At 34.2% G+C, this 27500-nt stretch overlaps 1 protein-coding gene, 2 non-coding genes and 5 pseudogenes across 3 annotated transcripts; 3 read left to right on the forward strand and 5 right to left on the reverse strand.

The window, feature by feature from the left end:
* Nucleotides 1-4817: 4817 nt before the first annotated feature.
* Nucleotides 4818-6024, forward strand: LOC128288732 (chloroplast envelope membrane protein-like; annotated as a pseudogene).
* A 37-nt stretch (nucleotides 6025-6061) lies between these two features.
* On the forward strand, nucleotides 6062-7154 carry LOC128288731 (cytochrome f-like; annotated as a pseudogene).
* Nucleotides 7155-10418: 3264 nt separating this feature from the next.
* On the reverse strand, nucleotides 10419-10492 carry TRNAW-CCA (transfer RNA tryptophan (anticodon CCA)). Its single transcript has one exon. It is a non-coding gene; the product is annotated as a tRNA-Trp (tRNA).
* Nucleotides 10493-10665: 173 nt separating this feature from the next.
* On the reverse strand, nucleotides 10666-10739 carry TRNAP-UGG (transfer RNA proline (anticodon UGG)). Its single transcript has one exon. It is a non-coding gene; the product is annotated as a tRNA-Pro (tRNA).
* Nucleotides 10740-15969: 5230 nt separating this feature from the next.
* On the forward strand, nucleotides 15970-18262 carry LOC128288723 (photosystem II CP47 reaction center protein-like; annotated as a pseudogene).
* Nucleotides 18263-21152: 2890 nt separating this feature from the next.
* LOC128288725 (DNA-directed RNA polymerase subunit alpha-like) lies at nucleotides 21153-23227 on the reverse strand (annotated as a pseudogene).
* A 51-nt stretch (nucleotides 23228-23278) lies between these two features.
* Nucleotides 23279-25307, reverse strand: LOC128288726 (30S ribosomal protein S11, chloroplastic-like; annotated as a pseudogene).
* LOC128288733 (50S ribosomal protein L14, chloroplastic-like) lies at nucleotides 24974-25285 on the reverse strand. Its single transcript, XM_053024930.1, has one exon. The coding sequence runs from the start codon at nucleotides 25283-25285 to the stop codon at nucleotides 24974-24976; it is 312 nt and encodes a 103-aa protein (XP_052880890.1).
* Nucleotides 25308-27500: the final 2193 nt, after the last annotated feature.

Genomic DNA, 27500 nt, shown 5'->3' on the forward strand with positions numbered 1-27500 from the left:
ATCTATTCATCGAGCAAAAGGAGAGAGGATTCGAACCCTCGATAGTTCTTTGTTTCGAACTATACCGGTTTTCAAGACCGGAGCTATCAACCACTCAGCCATCTCTCCAGCTAATTTCTATTTTATTTTATTCCACCGAATCGAACATGGCCATATGAGTTGATACCATCACTATGTATAGAAAGATATCGTGTGTGAACCTATAGGTCAATCTATTTATCTGTATATATAGATAGATGAAATGCATAATCTAGCATGCCTATTTGTGAACGTGAAATAAAAAAATCACCCTCGACCCCATGTCCGAATAAAAGCGGTTAAAGGGTTGGAAATAAGTCATATAGAATCAATCGATTCATGGTAAAATCCTCTACCTTGCATTTTATTAATTTTTTGGTCAATATCATAGAGGATCAAATGGTATAGTTCTTTTGTTGGAGGATTAGAAACATGACTATTGCTTTCAATTGGCTGTTTTGCATTAATTGCTACTTCGTCAATCTTACTGATTAGTGTACCTGTTGTATTTGCTTCTCCTGATGGTTGGTTGAGTAACAAAAATATTGTATTTTCCGGTACATCTTTATGGATTGGATTAGTTTTTCTAGTGGGTATCCTTAATTCTCTTATTTCTTGAATCTATCCATTCTGGATCCAAAAATGACCCCTCCCACGAATTTTTCAGATTTTGAGACACATTCAATAATAGAAGTATAAGTTTGAAAATAAAAAAAAATTAGAGGGGTCAGTCAAACTCTGTAATCTGTAATGTAACTTGAATGAAATAAATAGAATTTGAATGATGAATGAAAAGAAAATAATAAAATCAAATCATAATAAAAAAAATGAAAATAAATTAATAATTTATTTTAATTATATAAATTAAATTATTAATTTTCTATTTAACTTAAATTAAATATTAAATAATAATAAATTCTAAATATACTAAATATAAATAATAACTAAATAATAACTAAATAGAAATAAAATAAATAATAACTAAATAGAAATAAAATAATAACTAAATAGAAATAAAAATATATATAAAATATATATAATAATATATATAAAAATAATATATAAATTATAAATAGATAATATAATAATAGATAGAATAATAAAATAAATAATATAGAAATAGATTTATAAATCGAAATATATTAATATAATAATATAAATATTATTAATTACTTAATATTCTTAATATTAATAATAATATAAATTAATATTAATTGCTAATAACGTAATTTGATTAATTGATAAGCATTTGAATTGTTATATAATTTCGATTGTTAATTGGTTTAGTAGTGGAATTTGATAAAATCGCCTGAACTGAAGAAAGTATCTGTCCTAGCTCTGACCAAATATTCTTTCGTATCAAGAATCAAGAACGAAAATGCGGATATAGTCGAATGGTAAAATTTCTCTTTGCCAGGAGAAGACGGGTTCGATTCCGCTATCCGCCAGGGCAATGTATTTAAGATAAGAGGATAAAAGATTCGTTATAGTTGACTGTAAATAGTTGACTGGAATTGGAATATAATACCCTAAAGAAAAAATGACTAGTTAATAGGGTCAAGTCTAATTTTTTTGTCAAAAAATGTAATGTTGCAGGAACAGGATTTGAACCCATGACCTCAAGGTTATGAGCCTTGCGAGCTACCAAACTGCTCTATCCCGCGATGAAAAGAAACCAAACTAATGGACAAACAAAGATTGAATGCGCCCTCTTCCATATATGTACAAATAGAATAGCCTATTTATACAGAATGGTAAAGGGCCCTCTATGATCATCGATCATAGAAATAAATAGAAAAAGTAAATATTTTAATCCTTACCAACTTGATCTTGTTGCCCCGGCAACAAACATACGTGACCATTTGATCCGGATAGTCCAAAGTCTGATAGTCTCTCGGTCTTCCGGTCGAAAAGCAACGTCGATGAAGACGTGTGGGTGCGCTATTTCGTGGTGAGGATTGTAACTTTCCATGAATTTTCCATTTCTCACTCAACGACGGAACTTTGCTTATTTCTTTTTGAGGATCGACGAATCAAATGATATTTTGTTCCAATTTTGCCTCTTCTTCTCCTATGAATCAAACTTTTCTTTGCCATAATGGTTCAGTTCCTATTATTATCAATGATACAAGTCGGATCCTAGATGTAGAAATAGAGGGCATACCCCTTCTCCATCGAAAGAGATGATATTATCGCAGATACAGCGCATAACATAAATTAACCAAATTTGCCCGATGTAAGGCAATCAAAGAAAGCCGCATAAGTAAATATATAACCTACAGAAAAGTGGGCTAATCAACCAATCTTGCCTGCACAATAGAAAAGCCACTGGTTTATCTCTCCATCGAATCAAATTAGCTAAAGGTGTGCGTTCATGAGCCCATGCTAAAGTTTCGATCAATTCTTGCCAATATCCGCGCAAGAAATTAAGAACATAAATCCGGTAGCCCAAACAAGATGTCCAAATAAGAACATCCACGCGAGACTGATAAACTATTCATACCAAATGGGTTATACCCATTGATAAGTTGTGAAAGTTTTGAATAATCTCTTAACCATCCCATCAAATAAGTGGAAGATTCATTTGGATAATTATTATTATCATTATCCGATATTACTAATGAGTAAACCTCTAGCAACAAGATAAAAAGCGAATTTTTCCTTCTGTGAAATGAAATTCGAATTTGGAGAGACAAATAAAACGAATTTTATCCTCCTCTATTGCGTATGTATATAGAATTTAAATAGAGAAAAAATAGAATAGAAATATAGAGTTTTGCATCTTTCTATATCTCCCGAAAATTCTATTTTTACTAATAATCCCTGTTCTTGGATCGGATTCTAACGAATCGAATCTTTCGACAATTTGTAATAAACTCTTTCTTTATTAAATTCAAAAATGCAAATTAGAAGACAAGAACAATAGAATAATAAGAAAAGTAAGAATAAAGTAAGATAATAAAGAAAGTGGATTATCTTATCATATACATCTATTTTATTTGATTTAAAAAGATGGGCAAGTCCTTTTATTTAATTCTACATTCCTTGCACTTATTAGATATCTATTAGATATATAGATTCGCTTAGATATACTTAGTATTTAGATATAATTAGTATAATATACGAATTATAATATAATCGTTATAAGATATATTTCTAACTAAACAATATAACAATAACAGGTACAAATATTAAATTGAGGTACCCATTTTATGACAACTTTCAGCAGTTTTCCCTCTATTTTTGTGCCTTTAGTAGGCCTAGTATTTCCGGCAATTGCAATGGCTTCTTTATCTTTGTATGTTCAAAAAACTAAGATTTTTAGATTCGATGGGGCCAAGACCAAATCTTATCTATTTTTTCAAGACTTAGATGTCATGGATACCTATTTAGTAGAATATTGTATAACATCCGGCTTACCCGAACCGAACATAAATGAAAAAGCCCCTCTTATGCATACGTAAACATGGTATAGGGTTAAATGAATTATAGCAAGTGGATCGGTACCGAACGGATGTATGAAATTAAAGTCTATATATCTAGTAGATCCGTATAGGCGATCATATAAAGGGGATGATTTTAGATCGAAGCAATTTGATGAATTCCTTCTAAAGTTCATATCAAAATAGTACTAGTTGATGAGAGTTACTTCGGAAACAAAAAAAGTAAAGTCGAATTTTTTTGGTTATTCTCTCAATTCGAATAAAATGCAACTGGATCTAGTATGTATGAGTTGGCGATCAGAATCTATATGGATAGAATTTATAGTGGGATCTCGAAAAACAAGCAATTTTTGCTGGGCCTTTATCCTTTTTTTTGGTTCATTAGGGTTTTTATTAGTTGGAACTTCTAGTTATCTTGGTAGGAATTTGATATCTTTATTTCCGTCTCAGCAAATAGTTTTTTTTCCACAAGGAATCGTGATGTCTTTCTATGGGATCGCAGGCCTCTTTATTAGTTCCTATTTGTGGTGCACAATTTTTTGGAATGTAGGCAGTGGTTATGATCGATTCGATAGAAAGGAGGGAATAGTCTGTATTTTTCGTTGGGGTTTTCCTGGAAAAAATCGTCGCATCTTTCTACGATTCCTTATGAAAGATATTCAGTCCATCAGAATAGAAGTTAAAGAGGGTATTTATGCTCGTCGTGTCCTTTATATGGAAATCAGAGGCCAGGGGGCCGTTCCCTTGACTCGTACTGATGAGAATTTGACTCCGCGCGAAATTGAACAAAAAGCTGCTGAATTGGCCTATTTTTTGCGTGTACCGATTGAAGTCTTTTGAAATGAATTGCAGAATAAAAGCTTTCTCGCCGGGAGGAAAAAGCTCAATCCAAGAATCCTCTTTTTTCTATAGCAGAACTAAACTGAAGTTTCTTCAGAATGCCCATTCAAACCAAAGCGGACGTATACGGAAGAGTCATAACATAAAAAAACAGTTTTTTTTGTCCACAAAAATAGTTTTTTATGCGTCTGTAAATGTAAAACCGCTCAACTTAATTCAGTAACAAAATAAGCAAGAAATCGAAATACTGGATTCATCTCATATATCAAATCGAAATAAAGACTTTCGCTTTTTATTTGCAATATTTGGAGTTGATACGTTAGATACAGATAGATCATATCTTGTAAATTTTCTCTACTTTTCTTTTCTCAATCGGCCCCTCCCCTTTTATCCTTTCTTTTGTGCTCCTTAAGAACTAAAGAACTAAACAAGTGGATTTCTTTCTTATAACATAATGATAAACGTAATGATAACTTTTCTGTCTTTTTTTGTCACTCATTTTGATCAGCATAATATTTTCCTAATTTTTTTCAATTATTGCTGGACTCTAGACTATATATAGTTTAGATAACCCGCGAAAATTTTCGACATATTTGATTGCGATCTTGATATAGACAGGGCGCTCCTTCGTCTCAAAATCTGAATAGAACAATCTTTATTATTTGAAGCGGTTCTTTCGGGCAGTTATCAAAAGAGGGCAATTGCTTCGAATTTGATCAATTGAGATATATGGAAACAAAAACAATATAACAATAATATATATATTTCATTCGAATTCAAAGTGGATTCTTATTTTCTATATTCTGTATTCTTTTTAGATTCAATTAGATTCAAGGGCTAAGCACTGAATCAAAAAAAAACAGAGAATAGATTCATGGGCCCCTACTTTATAATATAATGAAAGGCATGCTTGATAGAAAGATTAGATCACATAAAGTCAACGAATGAGGTGGGTTCATTAACAACTCACAGATGAAAAAATGGCAAAAAAGAAAGCATTCACTCCCCTTCTATATCTTGCATCTATAGTATTTTTGCCCTGGTGGATCTCTCTCTCATTTAATAAAAGTCTGAAATCTTGGATTACTAATTGGTGGGATACTAGGCAATCCGAAACTTTTTTGAATGATATTCAAGAAAAAGTATTCTAGAACAATTCATAGAAGTAGAGGAACTCTTCCTGTTGGACGAAATGATAAAGAATACCCGGAAACACATCTACAAAAGCTTCGTATAGGAATCCAAAAAGAAACGATCCAATTGATCAAGCTGCACAATGAGGATCATATCCATACGATTTTGCACTTCTCGACCAATCTAATCTGTTTCGTTATTCTAAGTGGTTATTCTATTTTGGGGAATGAAGAACTTCTTATTCTTAACTCTTGGGTTCAAGAATTCCTATATAATTTAAGCGACACAATAAAAGCTTTTTCTATTCTTTTATTAACAGATTTATGTATAGGATTTCATTCGCCCCACGGTTGGGAACTAATGATTGGCTCTATATACAAAGATTTTGGATTTGCTCATAATGATCAAATTATATCTGGTCTTGTTTCTACTTTTCCAGTCATTCTAGATACAATTTTAAAATATTGGATCTTTCGTTATTTAAATCGTGTATCTCCGTCACTTGTAGTTATTTATCATTCAATGAATGACTGAAAAATGATTCACGGATTCAATTAGAATCTTTCTTACTTTCGAGATAAGCAAAGCATGCAAAGTCGTACTTACTTTACTCTTTCTACCCATCAGGAGAATACAATTTCTCCTCTGTTTCAGTCATTTTTTTTTTTCAGTTTTCAGTAAAGTAAATAGCAGAATCGTGGCTAGGGAACTATACTAGTGACCTACCTAATTTTATTGTAGAAATTTTCGGGATCAATGATTGGACCATGCAAACTAGAAATACTTTTTCTTGGATAAAGGAGGAGATTACTCGATCCATTTCCGTATCGCTCATGATCTATATAATAACCGGGGCTTCCATTTCAAATGCATATCCCATTTTTGCGCAGCAGGGGTATGAAAATCCACGAGAAGCAACTGGGCGTATTGTATGTGCCAATTGCCATTTAGCGAATAAACCCGTGGATATTGAGGTTCCACAAGCGGTACTTCCTGATACTGTATTTGAAGCGGTTGTTAGAATTCCTTATGATATGCAACTGAAACAAGTTCTTGCTAATGGTAAGAAAGGGGCTTTGAATGTGGGTGCTGTTCTTATTTTACCAGAGGGTTTGAGTTAGCCCCGCCTGATCGTATTTCGCCGAGATGAAAGAAAAGATAGGCAATCTGTCTTTTCAGAACTACCGCCCACTAAGAAAAATATTCTTGTGATAGGTCCTGTTCCTGGTAAAAAATATAGTGAAATCACCTTTCCTATTCTTTCCCCAGACCCTGCTAGTAATAAGGATGCTCATTTCTTAAAATATCCCATATACGTAGGCGGAAACAGGGAAGGGCCAGATTTATCCGACAGGAACAAAAGTAACAATACTGTTTATAATGCTACGGCAACAGGTATAGTAAGCAAAATCATACGAAAAGAAAAAGGGGGTACAGAAATAACCATAACGGATGCCTTGGATGGACATCAAGTGGTTGATATTATCCCCAGGACCAGAACTTCTTGTTTCAGAGGGTGAATCTATCAAACTCGATCAACCATTAACAATTAATCCTAATGTGGGTGGATTTGGTCAGGGGATGCAGAAATAGTACTTCAAGACCCACTACGCGTCCAAGGTCTTTTGTTCTTCTTGGCATCTATTGTTTTGCACAAATCTTTTGGTTCTTAAAAAGAAACAGTTTGAGAAGGTTCAAGTGTCCGAAATGAATTTCTAGATCTGTGGATTTATCAACATCAAATTTGTAAAAAGAACAAATTATTCCTGGCAATTAGGTTAGGTATAATGAAAAAGGGATGAAAAGTCTTTTGCTTGTTTCTATTCTTTCTCTAGGAATTGCTTTTACCGCATTCAAAATTCAAAACAAAATATGTATATTGTGAAGAAGACTATTTGTCTTTACCTCTTTTTTCTTTTTCAATCTAAATTGGACTAAATTGGGGGGGGGGTGTAATTATATTCCTATTGTCAGTGTCAGATTTAAATGTTACAGAATAGGTTTTGTTTTCTAAATTCAATTTGAGTAGATACTAAACATAAGATAAGTAAGTGGAGAATAGAAAGGAAGGATAAATTAAATGAGGGGAACAAATAATTACAGGGAGTATTCTTCGTCTTTCTAGCCTTCGACACAAGAAAAGGGTGTGTAAAATTCCTTTTCTTGTGTCGAAATATCTTTAATTCAGGACCCGTTCGTCAAAGATTTCTATTCTTAGTTTCGATTTTCCAGATTTTTCAGAACCCTTTATTTTTCGATTTACTTATAATAGAATAAGTAATAAGGATAATATAATAAGTATAAAATAAGTCGAAATAAGTATAATATACTAAGTAATGGACAACCAAAAAAAGAAGGAATCCTTACCGATTTTTTGATAAAATAGAATCAAGGCGATAAACTTATAAAATAATTTCAAACTTTGATGAAATACTAAAATAAATCGAGTAAGGTTAGACTAGTCTAGAAAAGGTTTGAATCTGGTCGACAGAAAAAAAGAAATATTAAATATATATTGTATTGTGTCATCCAATTGAGTGATTCCTTTTTTCTTCTAACCTTGAAAGTATCGATAGATACTATCGAAGAGCAGATGCTATGAATCAATTAATTGAAATTGAGTTCATTTTCAAAAAATCATCGGAAAAAGTGATCCATTTGTTGTCATTTATACGACCAAAATATTATGATCATGATCATTAAGAATTCAACAGGACCCTTCCTCGCGAATCAGACAAAGAAGAGGAGGCGGGCCCCGTTGAGTTCTTACTTTCATGCCTATAACTTAGTTCGTCCCATTATCCATTATTCCATATTACAGGGACGAACCCAATCCAGAATATGAACCATAAAAGAAAATACCTATTAAACCGATCACAGGAATACCAGTTACCGTACCTATTATCCAAGAGAATCCTTCCAGTAGTATCGGCCATTTATCCCTTCCTCCGCATTTCATCAAGTGGTCATGCTAAAGACATAAACAGTCATAGATAATTATGAGATACAATCCTTCCGAATGGGATAAGAGAATTCCTACTATTATTTAGTATTCTACTACTCTTTTTTCTTAATTGAAGAAATAATTGGAAAATAAAACAGCAAGTACAAAATGAGTAATAACCCCAGTAGAGACTGGTACGATTCAATTCAACATTTTGTTCGTTCGGGTTTGATTGTGTCATAGCTCTATAATTAATTCGAATTAGGTTTATCGTTGGATGAACTGCATTGCTGATATTGACCCCAAAAAAGAAACGGTAGGTACAGCTAGTCCGTGAACAGCCAACCATCGCACTGTAAAAATTGGATAGGTTCGATCTATGGTCATTGGGTCCTCCTAAAAAGATCTACTAAATTCATCGAGTTGTTCCAAAGAATCAAAACGGCCAGTTATTAATGGAATTCCTTGTCGGCTCTCTGTAAAATACTCGTTTGGACGAGGGCTTCCAAACACATCATAAGCTAAACCTGTGCTGACGAATAACCAACCCGCGATGAATAGGGAAGGTATAGTAATACTATGAATGACCCAGTATCGAATACTGGTAATAATATCAACAAAGAACGTTCTCCTGTGCTTCCAGACATGCCGAGCTCCACATATTCTTGTAGGGGATCGATTCCGTAAAAGATGGGATCAGTAAATGGGAATTCACCGAAACTAAATCTTTGTGAGATCGTCAATATTGTACCAAAGGTATTTTTAGAGTATACCGAATCAGTATAGCTATCCTTCTTCTGACACAGCAACGCAATTTCAAACAGTATATCGACGTGAAGTGCTAGATAATTTCTTTCTTCTTCTTGCTTGTCGATGTATAACCAGGTATCATGCAATAGAAAATTCCTCAAATTCCTGGAGGTATTGGCTTGGGCCTAGAAACGGAAGATCAGGTAACCCGTGAATCCAACGAGTTGGTTTATAATAATTCATGAAGGAAATTATCATATTTCCGCAAGTCAATTAGATGCGAAATATAAAATTGACTTTTTTTCGTAGTTGCACAAGAGGTTTTGTTTTTTGTTGGAAGCCCTCTTTTTTTTTTTATTTTTATTTTAAGGAATTGCTTAGTCGTCTAGTAACAAGTAAGAGTAGTCGTTAGATATAGATAAAAAAAAAAGAGCAAGGAATAAAAAAAAATTCTACTAATCAATATTTGTGAGGCGGCCTTTCTTGTATTCTTGTATTAGATCCAAGGTTTTTCTTGACCTAACTACAAAGATGATGAATCGATTTCTTTTCTTTTCTACTCTTGTCCTGCCGCTCTATTTTTGTGAATACCATTTATAATGATTGATGAAGCAAAAATTTCAATTGAACTTATTATTTCAATTGGTATTTTGCTTATCCCCTCTCGTTTAAAATTGAAACTTAGGTAAGTGCTTTATAAACATATGTATAAAAGAACATATTTCATTTAGCTCCTTCATGCCTACTATAACTAGTTATTTCGGTTTTTACTAGCGGCTTTAACTATAACCTCAGCTTTATTTATTGGTCTGAGTAAGATACGACTTATTTGAAAATTAATTCAATGAACGAACAATTCATAAAAACAAAGCTTTCTGCCCTATTCCATATATTCTATAGCTCCTTACCGTGTTAATTATCAATTATTAGGTATTGATATTCATGGGCAATAGAAATTAATATTTAGGGATAGATATTACCTTTCTTTTTCTCCTTTCAAATAAATTGAAATGATTGAAGTTTTCTATTTGGAATCGTCTTAGGTCTAATTCCTATTACTTTGGCTGGATTATTCGTAACCGCATATTTACAATACAGACGTGGTGATCAGTTGGACCTTTGATTAATTAACATACCCTTTTTTTGACTGACCCCTTTAATTCTTAAATTTTTTAATTTCAATTTATTTAATAATTTGAATTTAATAATTTAATCCAAGGAGGTCAAATTCAATTGCTGTTCAATTTTTTTTCAGTTCGGTGTAATTTTCGACCTAACAAGAGCGGAATCGCGCTCTGTAGGATTTGAACCTACGACATTGGGTTTTGGAGACCCACGTTCTACCGAACTGAACTAAGAGCGCTTTCTTAATAAATAAGACTGTAAAAAAGAGGATTCTTTTATTTTATAACCCCAATACATCGCGCACAACTATACTATCATATATCATATATAATATGAAAACGATAGATTATGTATGCTTAATTTTAATCAATCTAAAACGACTCCTCGTTACTGCTCAAAGGAAGTAATAGGTAGGGATGACAGGATTTGAACCCGTGACATTTTGTACCCAAAACAAACGCGCTACCAAGCTGCGCTACATCCCTTTCAATTGGCCTACAATGTCATTGTAGAGAATCCCTGTCTTGTTTTCCACACCTTATTTCATCTATTGATATACAAAACGGATCTTTCCATTTCCTCTTTTGGTCTCATATCATATAACAACCATATAATGAATAATAAATGAATATTTTTAGCAGGAATTCTCAGGCGGAAAGGGACCTATTTTGTTTTGCTGTTTTAAGAAAGGAAAATCTTATCTATCGAATCATTGTACATTTAAATTTGAATTTTGAATTAGGAATTCCGGGTACAAATAGACAAATCCAAGTGGTCTTTAACCACACATACATGCGATTATATATGTATTACCATAATGTAATACGATAAAGAAGGAGGATTTTAAATGCGAGATCTAAAAACATATCTTTCCGTAGCACCGGTACTAAGTACTCTCTGGTTCGGTTCTTTAGCGGGTTTATTGATAGAGATCAATCGTTTCTTCCCGGATGCGTTAACATTCCCTTTTTTTTAATTCGAGTTATTGTCGCGGGACGGGGCGAAAAAGATTAGATCGAGATACAATCAAATATCTGTGACTACTCTCTCGCCCCCCCCCTTTTTTTAGTTTTTTTTTAGAATTAGATAAGAATTAGATAAAATAAATAAGGAAGGTAGAACGAAAAAAGTGGATTCAACCTCACCGAAACTCGGGTTCAAGCTCCAATTAAATTACTAGTAGAGCGAAAAGAAATGTGGCTGGAACAACAGTATCCTACAAGATACTTAAAGAAAATACCGTACGGTGGTTTGATTCTAAATAGAGTTCGAAATCGTTGTATTACTTATTCTTATTATTTACTATAAATCTATATTGATTTACTATATTGATTGCAACAAAATCTTTCAAGATTTGGTTTGAGTTAACAACTTTTATTTCTTTTTTTCATTCCTTTCTTCTTCGCTTTTGATCGGAAAATAGAAAAGTTGGGTGAATTAAAAACTCAAAGGAGGTTCATGGCCAAGAGTAAAGATGTCCGAGTAACGATTATTTTGGAATGTACCAGTTGTGTTCGAAACGGCGTTAATAAGGAATCAACAGGTATTTCCAGGTATATTACTCAAAAAATCGACACAATACATGATCGATTGGAATTGAAGAAATTCTGTCCTTATTATTACAAACATACAATTCACGGGAGATAAAGAAATAAATCGAATCAAGTGCTCGTATGTCACCACTTCCCGAGAATATGAAAATATGACATTAGGTATATAATATATTAAGTATATAATTAGTTATATAACGCATATTTTCTTTCTATATTATTAATATTATTTATTTAAATATTATTAATATATTTTAATTTATATATATTTAAATTATATATTGAAATGATAAATAATAATAAAATAAACAATACAATAATAAAATAAACAAACCAAATCCTATTTATTATATTAATTCTATAATTTGAATTTTCAAAATAGGATTTTAGAAATAGAGATAGGGATAGGATTCTTTTTAGAAATATTAGAAATAAGGAATAAAGAAATCATGGATAAATCCAAGCGACTCTTTCTTAAATCCAAGCGATCTTTTCGTAGGCGTTTGCCCCCGATCCAATCGGGGGATCGAATTGATTATAGAAACATGAGTTTAATTAGTCGATTTATTAGTGAACAAGGAAAAATATTATCTAGGCGAGTAAATAGATTGACCTTAAAACAACAACGATTAATTACTATTGCTATAAAACAAGCTCGTATTTTATCTTCGTTACCCTTTCTTAATAATGAGAAACAGTTTGAAAGAAGCGAGTCGACCACTAGAACTACTGCTCTTAGAACCAGAAATAAATAAACACCCTTCAAAGAATCGAATCCGGTTGGGGAAGAAAAAAATATTTTTTTATTGAGCGTCTTCGCTCATCTTGTTTTGATGACCTTATCAGAATCAGAATTTTTATCATATTAATTTCTACTCTACCTTCCCCGAGTTCATTCTCGAGGAACCCCATTTCATTTAAAGCATTTCGTTGGATTCCTTCCGATCTCCTTATTTTCTAATCTCGTTGGAAATCATATAAAGACAATTCCTATTTGAGATAGCTATTTGTGCAAGTATTTTACGATTCAGAAGCAACTGTTTCTTGTACAGATTGTGTATTAATCGACTATAACTATAGGATACCCCACCCACGAATTACTGCATTTATTCAGTGATCCACAAACGACGAAAATCCCTTTTTCCTATCTCTATCGATGAGCCGAAACCAAAGCTCTTATTCTTTGTTGAGTAATAGTTCGAGTAAGTCTTGAATGAGCCCCCGAAAGCTTGATGCAAATAAACTAATTTTTTCGACGTCTACGAGCTATATATCCCCGTTTAATTCTGGTCATTGAATAAAAGAAATTTTGATGAATAACTAATTCTTTCTTTCAGTTATTCTTTTCTAGTCTATTAATAACAAAACGGATTCTTCAATGTATAAAATAAAAATTCCAATGGCTTTTGCTACTCTAACCGTCCCGACCACGATTTTCCTTTTTCTAGGCATTTCATTTCGCCTTGAAATAAGAAATTGTATTGATACTAGGTATCAAAAAAGCATATTAACTAAAATAAAGGGTAAATAGAAATGGATAAATAAATAGTGGGTTCCATCGTTTCTATGGTTACTTCTTAAACGGTGAGGTCCTCTCTATACACCGGAGCTCATTCCTTCATTTAATTGGTAACTTGTACAGTTCACACTCTTCGGCTCTACTCATAAATTTTCCAGTAATAGATCTTTCACAACGAGATCTATCTTATACAGTAACGGTATGTAAGGATGAGGATTAATTGGGCAGCTGACCCTGTTAGTCCGTTCTTTGCAGAAGTCGAAGCATAATCTTTTGCTTTTTAAATAGGATTTTCCCGCTTAATGGATAAGCATTTGCTACCAATGGAATTTTTCTCATCTTAAATTCTAAGATTGGATTTGCGCCAATGGAAACCATAAATTTCATACACAATAGAAGGATATGGTAGATCTAGCTTTTTTAGATAGTGAACGGACGAACCCCATTCTATTCACTGGTACGGATCGTTGATACTGAAAAAGTTGTTTCTTTTTTCTCAGCCCATGATCTGAACAAGTCCTTTTATACACCTAGTACATGTTCCTCGGCGCTGAGGACATCCCCCAAACAGGGGATTTCGTGACATTTCTAATTGGCTGTCTTGCATTTCTAATAAGTTGTTTAATAGTTGGCATACTGAATTATATACATAATAGACTGGTTTAGATCGATCCTAACCAGATGATTCTGAATTACTTCTTTTTCTATTTAATAGATTAATAAAATATTAACCCCTTAGGCTTTAGGCTTAAGTTAAGAAGGAAAGGAAGAAGAGGGATTAAATCAATCTTAATTAAATTGTGGATTGGTGTTAAATCGTTGCTATTGCTATTTGTTATTTAACTTATTTAACCGCTACAAGATCCACAATTCCATGAGCTTGGGCTTCTGTTGCTGACATAAAAACATCTCTTTCCATGTCTTCGGATACAACCCATAGGGGCTTGCCCGTTCTTTGTACATAAACCCTTGTGAGGCTTTCGCGAAGTTTCAGTAGTTCTTCCGCTTCCAGGATAAATTCTCCTGTTTGTGCCTCATAAAAAGAACTAGCAGGTTGATGGATCATTACCTGATGATATAACATAATAAAGGTTCTTCTAACTCACATAATGAGGCGAGAAGAATAGCTAAAAATAGCTAAAGAATAATAAGAAAAAAAGATAGAATTGAACAACCGTACAGGCATTTTTTGTGCATTGCATACGGCTTTACAATGGAATTCTCTTTTTTCTTTCATCGAAAAAAGAAAAAGAAAATAGAGAGCGTCTATTAGACCCAGATCACTAAATAATCCAATTACCACCCTTCTTTTTTTTTTTCGGAAAAGTTCAAAAATACTATGATGGCTCCGTTGCTTTATATATTTATTTCGTCTGTGATTCAGCAATCCCAAAGTTTCTTTTTTTTTTCAAAAAAAAGAAAGAAAAAAATAGTCTTTTTTTTTCGTACTCTTTTATTTTATAACATAAATATTGTTATAAATATTGTTAATAGCCTCTGGTGTGAAAAGAAAAAAAGTTTGTGACGCTGAGATGGGCCCACGAAAGCTAAGATAAAATTGGAAATGCCCTTTCTCTCATACTACTCTTTCGATACATAATCTAATGTTTTGAAAAAAAAAAGAAATCAAAAAAAATATCATATCGAATTCGAAGTGCCATGCTATTATTACTTACTAATTCATATTTCATATGGCGAAGGCATAGTCTTCTTTTTTCTTTCCATCAAATAAAAAAAACTCATTGGCGCCGAGCGTGAGGGAATGCTAGACGTTTGGTAATTTCTCCTCCGGCCAGGAGAAAAGATCCCATTGAAGCAGCCAATCCCATGCATATTGTATGCACATCTGGTTGCACAAATTGCATAGTATCATAAATAGCTACTCCGGGTATTACCCATCCGCCAGGAGAGTTTATAAACAAATACAGATCTTTGGTATCATTCTCTATACTGAGATATACCATAAGACCAATAAGTTGATTCGAGATCTCGCTATCAACCTCTTGGCCTAAAAAAAGTAATCTTTCTCGATAAAGTCGGTTGATTAGGATAAAATTGTATCCCTTAGTAGCCGTACAGGCACCTTTTGATGCATACGGTTCAACAAAAATTGCGAAAAAAAAATCAATGTGTAGATTCCAGCCATCCTTCGTTTTTCTAGTGTGCCTTTTCTAACTTCTAATTTCTAACGAAGGGCTTTTCTTACATTTTTAAATAAAATGAAATTAAAGAAAGATAAGTTTTGGCCCGTTTTCCTATAATCTATAATATAGAAAAATTCGCTAAACTTATCGCACAAACTTTTCATTGATCTATTTTTTTCATTGGGATTCAATCAAATCACGATGTCATTTTCTTGTTCCTGAATGGGTTTCATCAATTTTTATTCAATTTTTTAGGTTTATGCTCTACTCCGAGTAAAGATCCGCCCGATTTTGATTTGCGCATATAGGACAAATGACCCAATACCACATCTTTTGCTATGATTTCATTTCCTTTTTATTTTAATTCCTTTTTCTTTCATGTTTTCCGCCAAATATTCAACGTATTTCTCATATTATTCGATTGATTAATAGTTTGAAATCGTTCTTATTTCTATTCAATTTGTAAATAAAAAGATTTATGATTATGATATAGGTGGTAATCATAAATGTATTACCAATTGGGTTTTTTCTAAACGGAGCCTGGATGCTTCATTTTTTCGGTCCAACCAAGCCAACCATAAATCATTCTAATTGAAAATATTAATCTGGATACCCCCCCAAAAAAATGAAATGGATCTCTAATTGCACTTCATTACACTTCACGCTACAAATTTTGATAATTCAATCAATCTTTTTTGGGCGAAACAGAGGATATCTCGATCGGGCGAGAGAACGGGGGAATCCCATATGACCCAATATATTTGACAAGTCGCACTATACGTCAACCCAAACTGCATCTTCCTCTCCCGGATTTCGAAAAGGAACTTTTGGAACACCAATAGGCATTAAAGGAAAGAAAAAGAATTAAATACTATATTTCACTTTGATCTGGAAGCGTAATAATGGTCTTAATAATATTGGCCTCATATTTTATACATAGATAGAATAAGGCCATAAAATATAAAATAAAGAAAGACAGAATGAATGAAAGAGAATTCTTACCAATAGGTCCTTTGAATGATGAACAAATAGGGATACGTTCATTCATAAAAAATAGGATCAACCCCCATTGCGTATTGATACTTATCGGGTATAGAATAGATCTGCTTCTCTTTTTTCTTCTGAGCCGAATTCTTCCCTTAATTACTAATGGAATAGAACAAATATTAATCCTTTCTCCGAAAGAATCCACCCAAAAGGGGAGGTATTCCAATGCAATAAAGTTACATAGTGTCTATTTTTCGTTGATAAAGGGGTATTTCCATGGGTTTGCCTTGGTATCGTGTTCATACTGTCGTATTGAATGATCCCGGTCGCTTGCTTTCTGTTCATATAATGCATACGGCTCTGGTTGCTGGTTGGGCCGGTTCAATGGCTCTATATGAATTAGCCGTTTTTGATCCCTCCGATCCGTTCTTGATCAATGTGGAGACAAGGTATGTTCGTTATACCCTTCATGACTCGTTTAGGAATAACCAATTCATGGGGCGGTTGGAGTATTACAGGGGGGACTATAACAAATCCGGGTATTTGGAGTTACGAAGGTGTGGCCGGAGCACATATTGTGTTTTCTGGCTTGTGCTTCTTGGCAGCTATCTGGCATTGGGTATATTGGGATCTAGAAATTTTTTGTGATGAGCGCACAGGAAAACCTTCTTTGGATTTGCCCAAGATTTTTGGAATTCATTTATTTCTCTCAGGAGTGGCTTGCTTTGGCTTTGGCGCATTTCATGTAACAGGATTGTATGGTCCTGGAATATGGGTGTCGGACCCTTATGGACTAACTGGCAAGGTCAACCTGTAAATCCGGCGTGGGGCGTGGAAGGTTTTGATCCTTTTGTTCCGGGAGAATAGCCTCTCATCATATTGCAGCAGGGACATTGGGCATATTAGCGGGCTTATTCCATCTTAGTGTCCGCCCGCCCCAACGTTTATACAAAGGATTACGTATGGGAAATATTGAAACCGTCCTTTCCAGTAGTATAGCTGCTGTCTTTTTTGCAGCTTTTGTTGTTGCCGGAACTATGTGGTATGGTTCAGCAACTACCCCATCAATTATTTGGTCCTACTCGTTATCAATGGGATCAAGGATACTTCCAGCAAGAAATATATCGAAGGGTTAGTGCTGGGTTAGCCGAAAATCAAAGTTTATCAGAAGCTTGGTCTAAAATTCCTGAAAAATTAGCTTTTATGATTACATTGGCAATAATCCGGCAAAGGAGGATTATTCAGAGCGGGTTCAATGGACAACGGGGATGGAATAGCCGTTGGGTGGTTAGGAGCACCCTATCTTTAGAGATAAAGACGGGCGTGAACTTTTTGTACGTCGTATGCCTACTTTTTTTGAAACATTTCCGGTTGTTTTGGTAGACGGAGACGGAATTGTTAGAGCGGATGTCCCTTTTAGAAGGGCAGAATCAAAGTATAGTGTCGAACAAGTAGGTGTAACTGTTGAGTTCTATGGCGGCGAACTCAATGGAGTGAGTTATAGTGATCCTGCTACTGTGAAAAAATATGCTAGACGTGCTCAATTGGGTGAAATTTTTGAATTAGATCGTGCTACTTTGAAATCCGATGGTGTTTTTCGTAGCAGTCCGAGGGGTTGGTTTACTTTTGGGCATGCTTCGTTTGCCTTGCTTTTCTTCTTCGGACACATTTGGCATGGTGCTAGAACCCTGTTCAGAGATGTTTTGCCGGTATTGATCCAGATTTGGATGCTCAAGTGGAATTTGGAGCATTCCAAAACTTGGAGATCAACTACAAGAAGACAAGTAGTCTGATGCAAGATTGCTTTGTTATTTTTGCTTCTACTTCTATTTGTGATTTGCCATAGGCTGCTGGAAAAATCTTGATTTAAATCGCTGCCTTTTCTTTGATTCTTGTTCTTTCTTTATTCGGAGATGATTCCAAATAAACAGGTACGGAAGCTATAATTGTAAACCACGATCAATTTATGGAAGCATTGGTTTATACATTCCTCTTAGTATCTACTCTAGGGATAATTTTTTCGCTATCTTTTTCGAGAACCGCCTAAAATTCTAACTAAAAAATGAAATGATTTTCATTATCTCAATTGAGTAATGAGCCTCCCAATATTGGGAGGCTCATTACTCAATTAATCCCATGTTCCTCGAATGGATCTCTTAATTGTTGAGAGGGTTGCCCAAAAGCAGTATATAAGGCGTACCCAGTAAAACTTACAAGTAAACCAGATATAGAGATGGCGACTAAGGTTGCTGTTTCCATTATTATATAATTTCAAGATCACAATGGGTCTATGATAAGATTGTTTATTTACAGCGGAATGATATACAAAGTCAACAGATCTCACTGAATACAAAATAAGATTTATGGCTACACAAACCGTTGAGGTAGTTCTAGATCTGGTCCAAGACGAACTGTTGTAGGGGATTTTTGAAACCATTGAATTCGGAATATGGTAAGGTAGCCCCTGGATGAGGAACGACTCCTTTGATGGGTGTCGCAATGGCTTTATTGCGATATTCTTATCTATTATTTTGGAGATTTATAATTCTTCCGTTTTACTGGATGGAATTTCAATGAATTAGATTCACAAGAATCACGAAGCCTCGCGTTTCAATACAAAAATTGAAACTTTTAGTTCTCGATTTTTAGCCCCATTCTATTTCGGTAGTTCGACCGCGAAATTTATTTGTTTCTGTATTTCCGGAATATGAGTGTGTGACTTGTTATAATTGATCCTATTGATAGTACAGAAAATGGGTCTGTCATCTTGATCGAGATAGTTTTATCCCGTCGGATAGTCATTCTAGTATCTGGAGCACGGAATATATGAAATGGATCACAAAGTATTTGAACTATGATTCATACTTAATATTCAAACCTCGCGGCCGGACTCAAAAAAAAAATTCAAAGAAAGAGTTATATTATTTATAAATCGAAAGATTTTTTATTCTTTCAAACTCTCATTTAGTTTATGCTTATTTTGATCAAAGGACAAACCTTTCTTTTCTTTGTATTTTTATTTATTATATCTATTCTATTGATTGAATAAGTGATGATCCAATGGTTCTTACTCAAAGAATCTTTGGACTTAGTTTGAAGGTTTTATTGAATCATCGCGGTTCTGGTATGAATCTGAAGTTTCAATTGATTCATAGGGTCTTAACAAGAGAATTCCTATCAAAAAGAAAGAAAACAAGAATAAAGCCACATTTCATACAAAGAACAAATCAAAGCAAAGAAAAAGAAATAAGTAGGTAAATAGAAGATTCAAGAGGCCTGTAACGATCAACATAAAGACGACTGCGCCGACTTGATTTTTGGCATTATAATTACAACTACAACAAAGAGCTTTCGGATTTTCACTCTTTTGTGTCTTCAGATAAAATTGAATGAAAAGATTAAGAAGTTTCAAACTTTCTATTCCATATCCGTTTCAGCTAATACTTGGGTGTTTTGTTTGAGCTGTACGAGATGAAATTCTCATATACGGTTCTCGGGGGGGGGTCCTCTTGGTTTACCTATCTCAATAAAGTCTATGATTGGTTCGAAGAGCGCCTCGAAATTCAGGCGATTGCAGATGATATAACTAGTAAATATGTTCCTCCTCATGTTAACATATTTTATTGTCTAGGAGGAATTACGCTTACTTGTTTTTTGGTACAAGTAGCTACAGGATTTGCTATGACTTTTTACTATCGTCCAACCGTTACTGAGGCTTTTGCTTCTGTTCAATACATAATGACTGAAGCTAACTTTGGTTGGTTAATCCGATCAGTTCATCGATGGTCGGCAAGTATGATGGTCTTAATGATGATCCTGCACGTATTTCGTGTCTATCTCACTGGTGATTTTAAAAAACCTCGCGAATTAACTTGGGTTACAGGCGTGGTTTTGGGTGTGTTGACCGCATCTTTTGGCATAACAGGTTATTCCTTACCTCAAGACCAAATTGGTTATTGGGCAGTCAAAATCATAACAGGCGTTCCGGAAGTTATTTCGGTAATAGGATCACCTTTGGTAGAGTTATTTCATGGAAGTTCTAGTGTGGGACAATCCACTTTGACCCATTTTTATAGTTTACACACTTTTGTATTACCCCTTCTTACTGCTGTATTTATGTTAATGCATTTCCTAATGATACGTAAGCAAGGCATTTCTGGTCCTTTATAGAGAATATAGACCATAGCTATATTGTAACCAATAATTTATCTTATTACTTGGGGGAGGAACAATAGTATTTCATTGCTACAAATATGGATTATTGAAAAAAAAAATAAGACATGTATTTGGATATTTCCTTTCAACTACAACAATATTCTAGTATTTATTTGACATGAATAGTTGAAGGGAATTCCCCGAAGAAAATGGATTATGGGGGTGTGTGACTTGAACTATTGATTGGGCCGTGCAGAAATATGCCTTTATCTGCTACATTGGAATTCACAACCAAATGTGTCTTTGTTTCAACCACCGTGTAAGCCCCATACAAAGGATAGGCTGGTTCGCTTGAAGAGAATCTTTTCTATGATCAGACCTGACGATGTTGTGTATAAATAGGGCTCCGTAAGATCCAGTAGAATAAGTGATTTGGCATAATCAAAATTAGATTTTAGTTTTTTTACTTTCTTATCTTAATAGTATGAAAATGCATTCATTTCTTCTGCATCGACCCGATTTAATTATACTATCAGGTGAAACAAGGGATCTAAAGAAGAGCAAAGGCTAGACTATATTAGTAACAAGTAAATCCTTTGTATGTAAAAAATCTCGATATATTTTTGGGATAAAGGTGAATCGCAAGGCCTAAGACGACCCATAAAGCACTTGATCACGATCAATTTTGTACGCCTACTTGGGTATTGAGCATTTACCTGTAAAAATGAAATTCCTTGGAATGTATAATTGCAACTCCGTAAAATGGAATCAGGTAACTTTTTCTTACATATGGAACCATTCATATATGTGGGGATAACATATAGATTTATTTTAAACATATAGAATATAGATTTATTTTATAGGTATCCGTTTGTATCCATTTGATTCGATTGACTTTTGCTTGAGCCGGATGATGAAAAATTATCATGTCCGGTTCCTTTGGGGGATGGATCTAGAAAAATTCACCTATCCTAATAACAAAAAAACCTGACTTGAACGATCCTGTATTAAGAGCTAAATTAGCTAAAGGTATGGGTCATAATTATTATGGGGAACCCGCATGGCCCAATGATCTTTTATATATTTTTCCAGTAGTAATTCTCGGTACTATTGCTTGTAACGTGGGCTTAGCGGTTCTAGAACCTTCAATGATTGGTGAACCCGCGGATCCATTTGCAACTCCTTTGGAAATATTACCTGAATGGTATTTCTTTCCTGTATTTCAAATACTTCGTACAGTACCTAACAAGTTATTGGGTGTTCTTTTAATGGTTTCAGTACCCGCGGGATTATTAACAGTACCGTTTTTGGAAAATGTTAATAAATTCCAAAATCCATTTCGTCGTCCAGTAGCGACAACCGTTTTTTTGATTGGTACTGCAGTAGCCCTTTGGTTGGGTATTGGAGCAACATTACCGATTGATAAATCCTAACTTTAGGTCTTTTTTAAATTGAATCAATTAAAAAAAAAATATCATGATGTGCGTATCTAGGGAGTAGTCACTTCAAAGGCAAAGTGAATTCTCCCTAGATACATTTATTCAATTCTGGTCCGAATCTATGGATTGTGCTGAAGGTTCAAAATCCATTGGATTAAAATTTTGATAAATCAATTTCGAAATGCTTTTTCTACTTCTTTTCTAGAATGCCCAATATTTGTTTTACATCTTCTATGCGAAAGTGTTCAATTTTCATAAGGTCTTCTCGACTGTTATTCAAAAGGTCCAATAATGTATGTATATTGGACTTTTTGAGACAATTATAGATCCTGGGAGGCAATTCTGATTGGTCAATAAAAATATATTTCAATGCTATTTCTTTTTTCTTTTTTGTTAGTTTAACTAATCTATCATGAAACGGAAAAAAAGGTAAAGTAACATCGTGTTGATTGTTTTCTAAATGTAAGTTTTCTTCTTCCGTATGTAGAAAAGGAATAAATAAATCAATCAAATTACGAGAAGCTTCATGAAGTGCTTCTTTCGGAGTTAAACTTCCATTTGTCCATATTTCTAGAAAAAGTATCTCCTGTTTTTCATTATCATTCCCATAACAATGAATACTATGATTCGCATTTCGAACAGGCATGAATACAGCATCTATAGGATAACTTCCGTCGTGAAAGTTCTTTGGCGTTTTTATACCGTATCCTCTATTTCTCTCGATTTGTAATCAATACACAAATCAATTGGTTCGGTTAGGCTGGCTACATGCTGTGTATTATCAACGATTTCCACAGAAGGTGGTAAGATGATGTCTTGAGCAGTTACATATCCGGGACCCTTGGCACAAATAAAGGCGTTACGAGTTCCATACAAATTCCCTCTCAATACAATTTCTTTCAAATTCATTAAAATTTCATGGACTGATTCTTGAATACCTACTATGGTAGAATATTCGTGGGGTATTTTCTCAGATTTTGCACGTGTAATGCATGTTCCTTCTAGTTCTCCAAGCAAAGCTCTTCGCATCGCAATGCCTATTGTGTCGGCTTGGCCTTTCATAAGTGGAGACAGAATAAAGCGTCCATAATAAAGGCGCTTACTATCTGTTCTTGATTCAACACACTTCCACTGTCGTGTCCGAGTCGAAGTAGAGACTTTTACTTTCTCTCGAACCATAGTAATATTATTTTATTTGATCAGATCATTGAATCATTTATTTCTCTTGAAATCTCTTTAGTGTTTATTTCTACACACGTCTTTTTTTAGGAGGTCTACAGCCATTATGTGGCATAGGGGTTACATCCCGTACGAAACTTAATAGTATACCACTTCTACGAATAGCTCGTAATGCTGCATCTCTTCCGAGACCAGGACCCTTTATCATAACTTCCGCTCGTTGCATACCTTGGTCTACTACTGCTCGAATAGCATTTCCCGCTGCGGTTTGAGCAGCAAAGAGTCCCCTTCTTGTACCCTTGAATCCACAAGTGCCGGCGGAGGACCAAGAGATTACCGACCCCGTACATCTGTAACAGTAACAATGGTATTGTTGAAACTTGCTTGAACATGAATAACTCCTTTTGGTATTCTACGTGCACTTTTCCGTGCACTACTGCGCCCATTCCTACGTGAACCAACTTTTGGTATAGGTTTTGCCATATTTTATCATTTCATAAAGATAAGTCAGAGATATATGGATATATCCATTTCATGTCAAAACAGATCTTCTATTTTTATTTGTTTATCGCTTTCTTTAAGATTAGTTTCTTTTCTTTCAGGAGTTCTTTTTAGAATAGAAAGATTATCCTTGTCTTTGTTTATGTCTCGGGTTAAAACAAATTACGATAATTCGTCCCCTCCTACGGATTAGGCGACATTTTTCACAAATTTTACGAACGGAAGCCCTTATTTTCATAGTTGTTATTCCTTAAATTTTTCCGAATTCGCTTATTGGAAGAAAATAAGTTTCTTGAAATTTGAATTGGATCCCCCCGAAAGAAATCTTGAAGTTGAAAAAACTACCTAATCGTTCGAATCCTTGTTGCGAAGTCTATAAATTATACGCCCCCCTGGTTGAATCATAAGCACTTACTTCACTTTTGTTGACTCTATCCCACGTTGGTAAAACTCTCCCGAAACATAACCTAAAATCAGATCTTCATTATCTAAAGGAATCCAGAGTGGGAGTGATTTACTAATTAAATTAAACCTTCATGAATCCATTTTTTTGTTCTTTTATTCCAGGTAAAACTTCCTTGACGTATCAACTACCGTAGGGCAGGAGGAGTTCTATTAGACAACCCGTGCTTTTTTCTTTTTTTTTTGCACAAATGGAGAGTTTCGGATACAATTCGTATACCGGACAGATTACCATATAGAACACAAAATTTCTCCACCGATTCCTTCTAGTCGAGCCTCCCGGTCTGTCATTATACCCCGAAGTAGAAAGAATTACAATCCCCATCCGCCTAAAATCCTAGGAATTTGTTGATAGTTAGAATAGATTCGTAGACCTGGTCGACTGATCCGTCGTAAATTTAAAATAGTTCTATGTGGTCCTTTTCTATTCCGTCTATGTCGTAGGGTTAAAACCAAAAAATATTTGTTGCGTTCCCGATGTTTCCTTACGTTATCGATAAAACCTTCTCGTAAAAGTATTTTAACAATGTTTTCAGTGATGTTAGTAGATCCTATTTGAATCGTTCCTTTTCTATTCATATCAGCATTTCGTATAGAGGTTATTATGTCAGCAATAGTGTCCTTACCCATGGTAAACTAAAATTTTTGTTGCTCCCGAATTTTGATATAACCAACGTGGTCTTTTTTTTTTACTTAGTAAAGGTATATACGTGAGACACAATCTACTAATTAATCTATGCCATTTAAATACTCTAAATACTCTAACTATACTTGGGTCTCGTCTTATAATACCTCAAGAGCTAATGAAACTATTTTAGTGAAATTTAACTGTCTCAATTCCCGGGCGATCGCACCAAAAATTCGAGTTCCTTTTGGATTTCCTTCTTGATCAATGACAACGGCAGCATTGTCATCATATCGTATTATCATCCCGTTGTCGCGTTTGAGTTCTTTACGAGTACGTACAATTACAGCTCTGATCACTTCTGATCTTTCTAGAGGTGTATTTGGTACTGCTTCCTTGATCACAGCAACAATAACGTCACCAATATGAGCATATCGGCGATTACTAGCTCCTATGACTCGAATACACATCAATTCTCAGGCCCCGCTGTTATCTGCTACATTCAAATGGGTCTGAGGTTGAATCATTTTGAAATCTCTTTTTCAATGTAACAAGGACGAAGAAAAAAAGAAATATTGTTTGTCAAAAAAAAAAAAGGAAACTCGCAATTGTTTTTTTATTCCCAAGACAAGACTTCTTTCCTTTGGTTCTATATTCCTATCCTGAAATAATGAATTGAGTTTTTATAGGCATTTTTGACGCCGCTATTGAAATAGCCTTTCTGGCTATATTTTCGGCTACTCCGCTCATTTCATAAAGTATTCTGCCCGGTTTAACGACAGCTACCCAATACTCGGGAGATCCTTTCCCCGAACCCATACGTGTTTCTGTAGTTCTTACCGTAACAGGTTTGTCTGGAAATATACGTACCCATATTTTTCCACCACAACGTACATTTCGTGTCACTGTGTGGCGCCCCGCTTCTATTTGTCTAGATGTAATCCAAGCGGGTTCAAGTGCTTGAAGAGCATATCTACCGAAACAAATTCGATTACCTCGATAAGATATCCCATTCATTCTTCCTCTATGTTGTTTACGAAATCAGGTTCTTTTGGGGTTATAGTTGATGGTTGTTGTTTATGAATTCCATCTCTACTACAGAACTGGACATGAGAGTTTCTTCTCATCCAGCTCCTCACGAAAAAAATGAATAAAAAAATATTTAATTCTTAATCTTAAGATATACGGGTAGTTAATGAATAATTGAATCTTGGGATTCTTTGCTTTGCGATTTTATCTGATTTATTAGAAATTTGTATATCTTGTTTGGATCTATTGGATATATATATAAGTATAAGGAATTAAACACGGATTCTATTTCTAGATAATGTCTTATCTTGGTTTTGTTATAATGTTATAACGAATCTTTATTTTGTTTTTTATCATATTCATATCAGATTCAGATCGACAAAAATTGAACAATCAAATAAAATTAAACTCAAATTTTCGCGGGCGAATATTTACTCTTTTTCTAGTTCAGTTGTCAGGTTAACCCATGACCTCTCAGAATCAGAATAAAAAGAAATGCAGTGGTCTCTGGTTTGTTCCGCCATCCTCCCCGATAAATCATTAGGATTCGTTTTCAATAGAATCCTCTGCATTCTGAGTTCCGTCGTCCCCATCGCTCTCGATTAATGCTTAGGTCTGAATTCTCCAATGGAGCCTTAATTTATTAATATTTATTAATTTAATTTTTTAATTTAATATTTATTTAATAAAATAAAAATAAAATTTCTTCTTGAGTCAACCTTCTCAGTCTTTATTGACTTAAGTTAAGGCTCTTGATTTTTTCTTCAATGAACAGATATTCATCTAATTATTGATGAATCTCTATTGATGCTCTATTACATTGCTCTTTATGAGATGCTTCATAGACCTTACATATTGGAATCCTATATCATTTCATTGCTATTTCTGTTTCTCTCTTTCTCTCATCCTTCTATTTATCCACATACTTTTTATTTTGCTTCACAATTTCGATCTATTCATAATCAGATTGGTTTTGTCTTTTACTTAATGCAAAAAAAATTCAGTTGCTATAATGATATGACCAATATATCATATCTTGACTGATTCTTTGGATCCAGATAATCCGAAGCGATGAGTTGGTTATTAGTGCTATAGTTATTAGCTTATACTGTGGTCCGCCCATTTTTTTTGAATCCTAAGCCTAAAAACCCAACAGGTCGCACACTAAGCATAGCAATTATATCAAATGATCAATCAAATTTTATTTAACCTTATAGAATTTAGAACTGCTCATTTTTGATTTTTATGTTCAATCAAAAATCAAAGAATTTGTCATTTTTGTTCTATCGCAGAATAGAACGTAAAGACAAGTAAGTCTTATTCTTATTATTCTTCGTCTATAAATATCAAATTTTGATTCCTAATACCCCATAGATAGTTCGAACTCTATAAGAGCAATACTCAATTTTCGCTCCAATGGTTTGTAGAGAACCCTACCTTCTCGGATCCATTCGACACGTGCGATTTCTTTTCCGTCGATACGCCCTGCAATTTGTATTTGAATTCCTTTTGTATCCGCTTGCTCAGTTAATTCAATAGCCTTTTTCATTGCCTTTCGAAATGAAACTCGATTCTTTAATTGTCCGGCTATAAATTCGGCAAGAATATTAGGGTGCCCATAAGGTTTCCAATTCTTGTAATAGCAATGTTGAGTTT

Source organism: Gossypium arboreum, unplaced genomic scaffold, assembly GCF_025698485.1.
Source record: "Gossypium arboreum isolate Shixiya-1 unplaced genomic scaffold, ASM2569848v2 Contig00269, whole genome shotgun sequence".
NCBI classification, from domain to species: domain Eukaryota; kingdom Viridiplantae; phylum Streptophyta; class Magnoliopsida; order Malvales; family Malvaceae; genus Gossypium; species Gossypium arboreum.

Excerpts from the sequence above, each read along its gene's own strand:
- LOC128288733 (XM_053024930.1), bottom strand. The coding sequence starts at position 25,285 with ATGTGTATTCGAGTCATAGGAGCTAGTAATCGCCGATATGCTCATATT.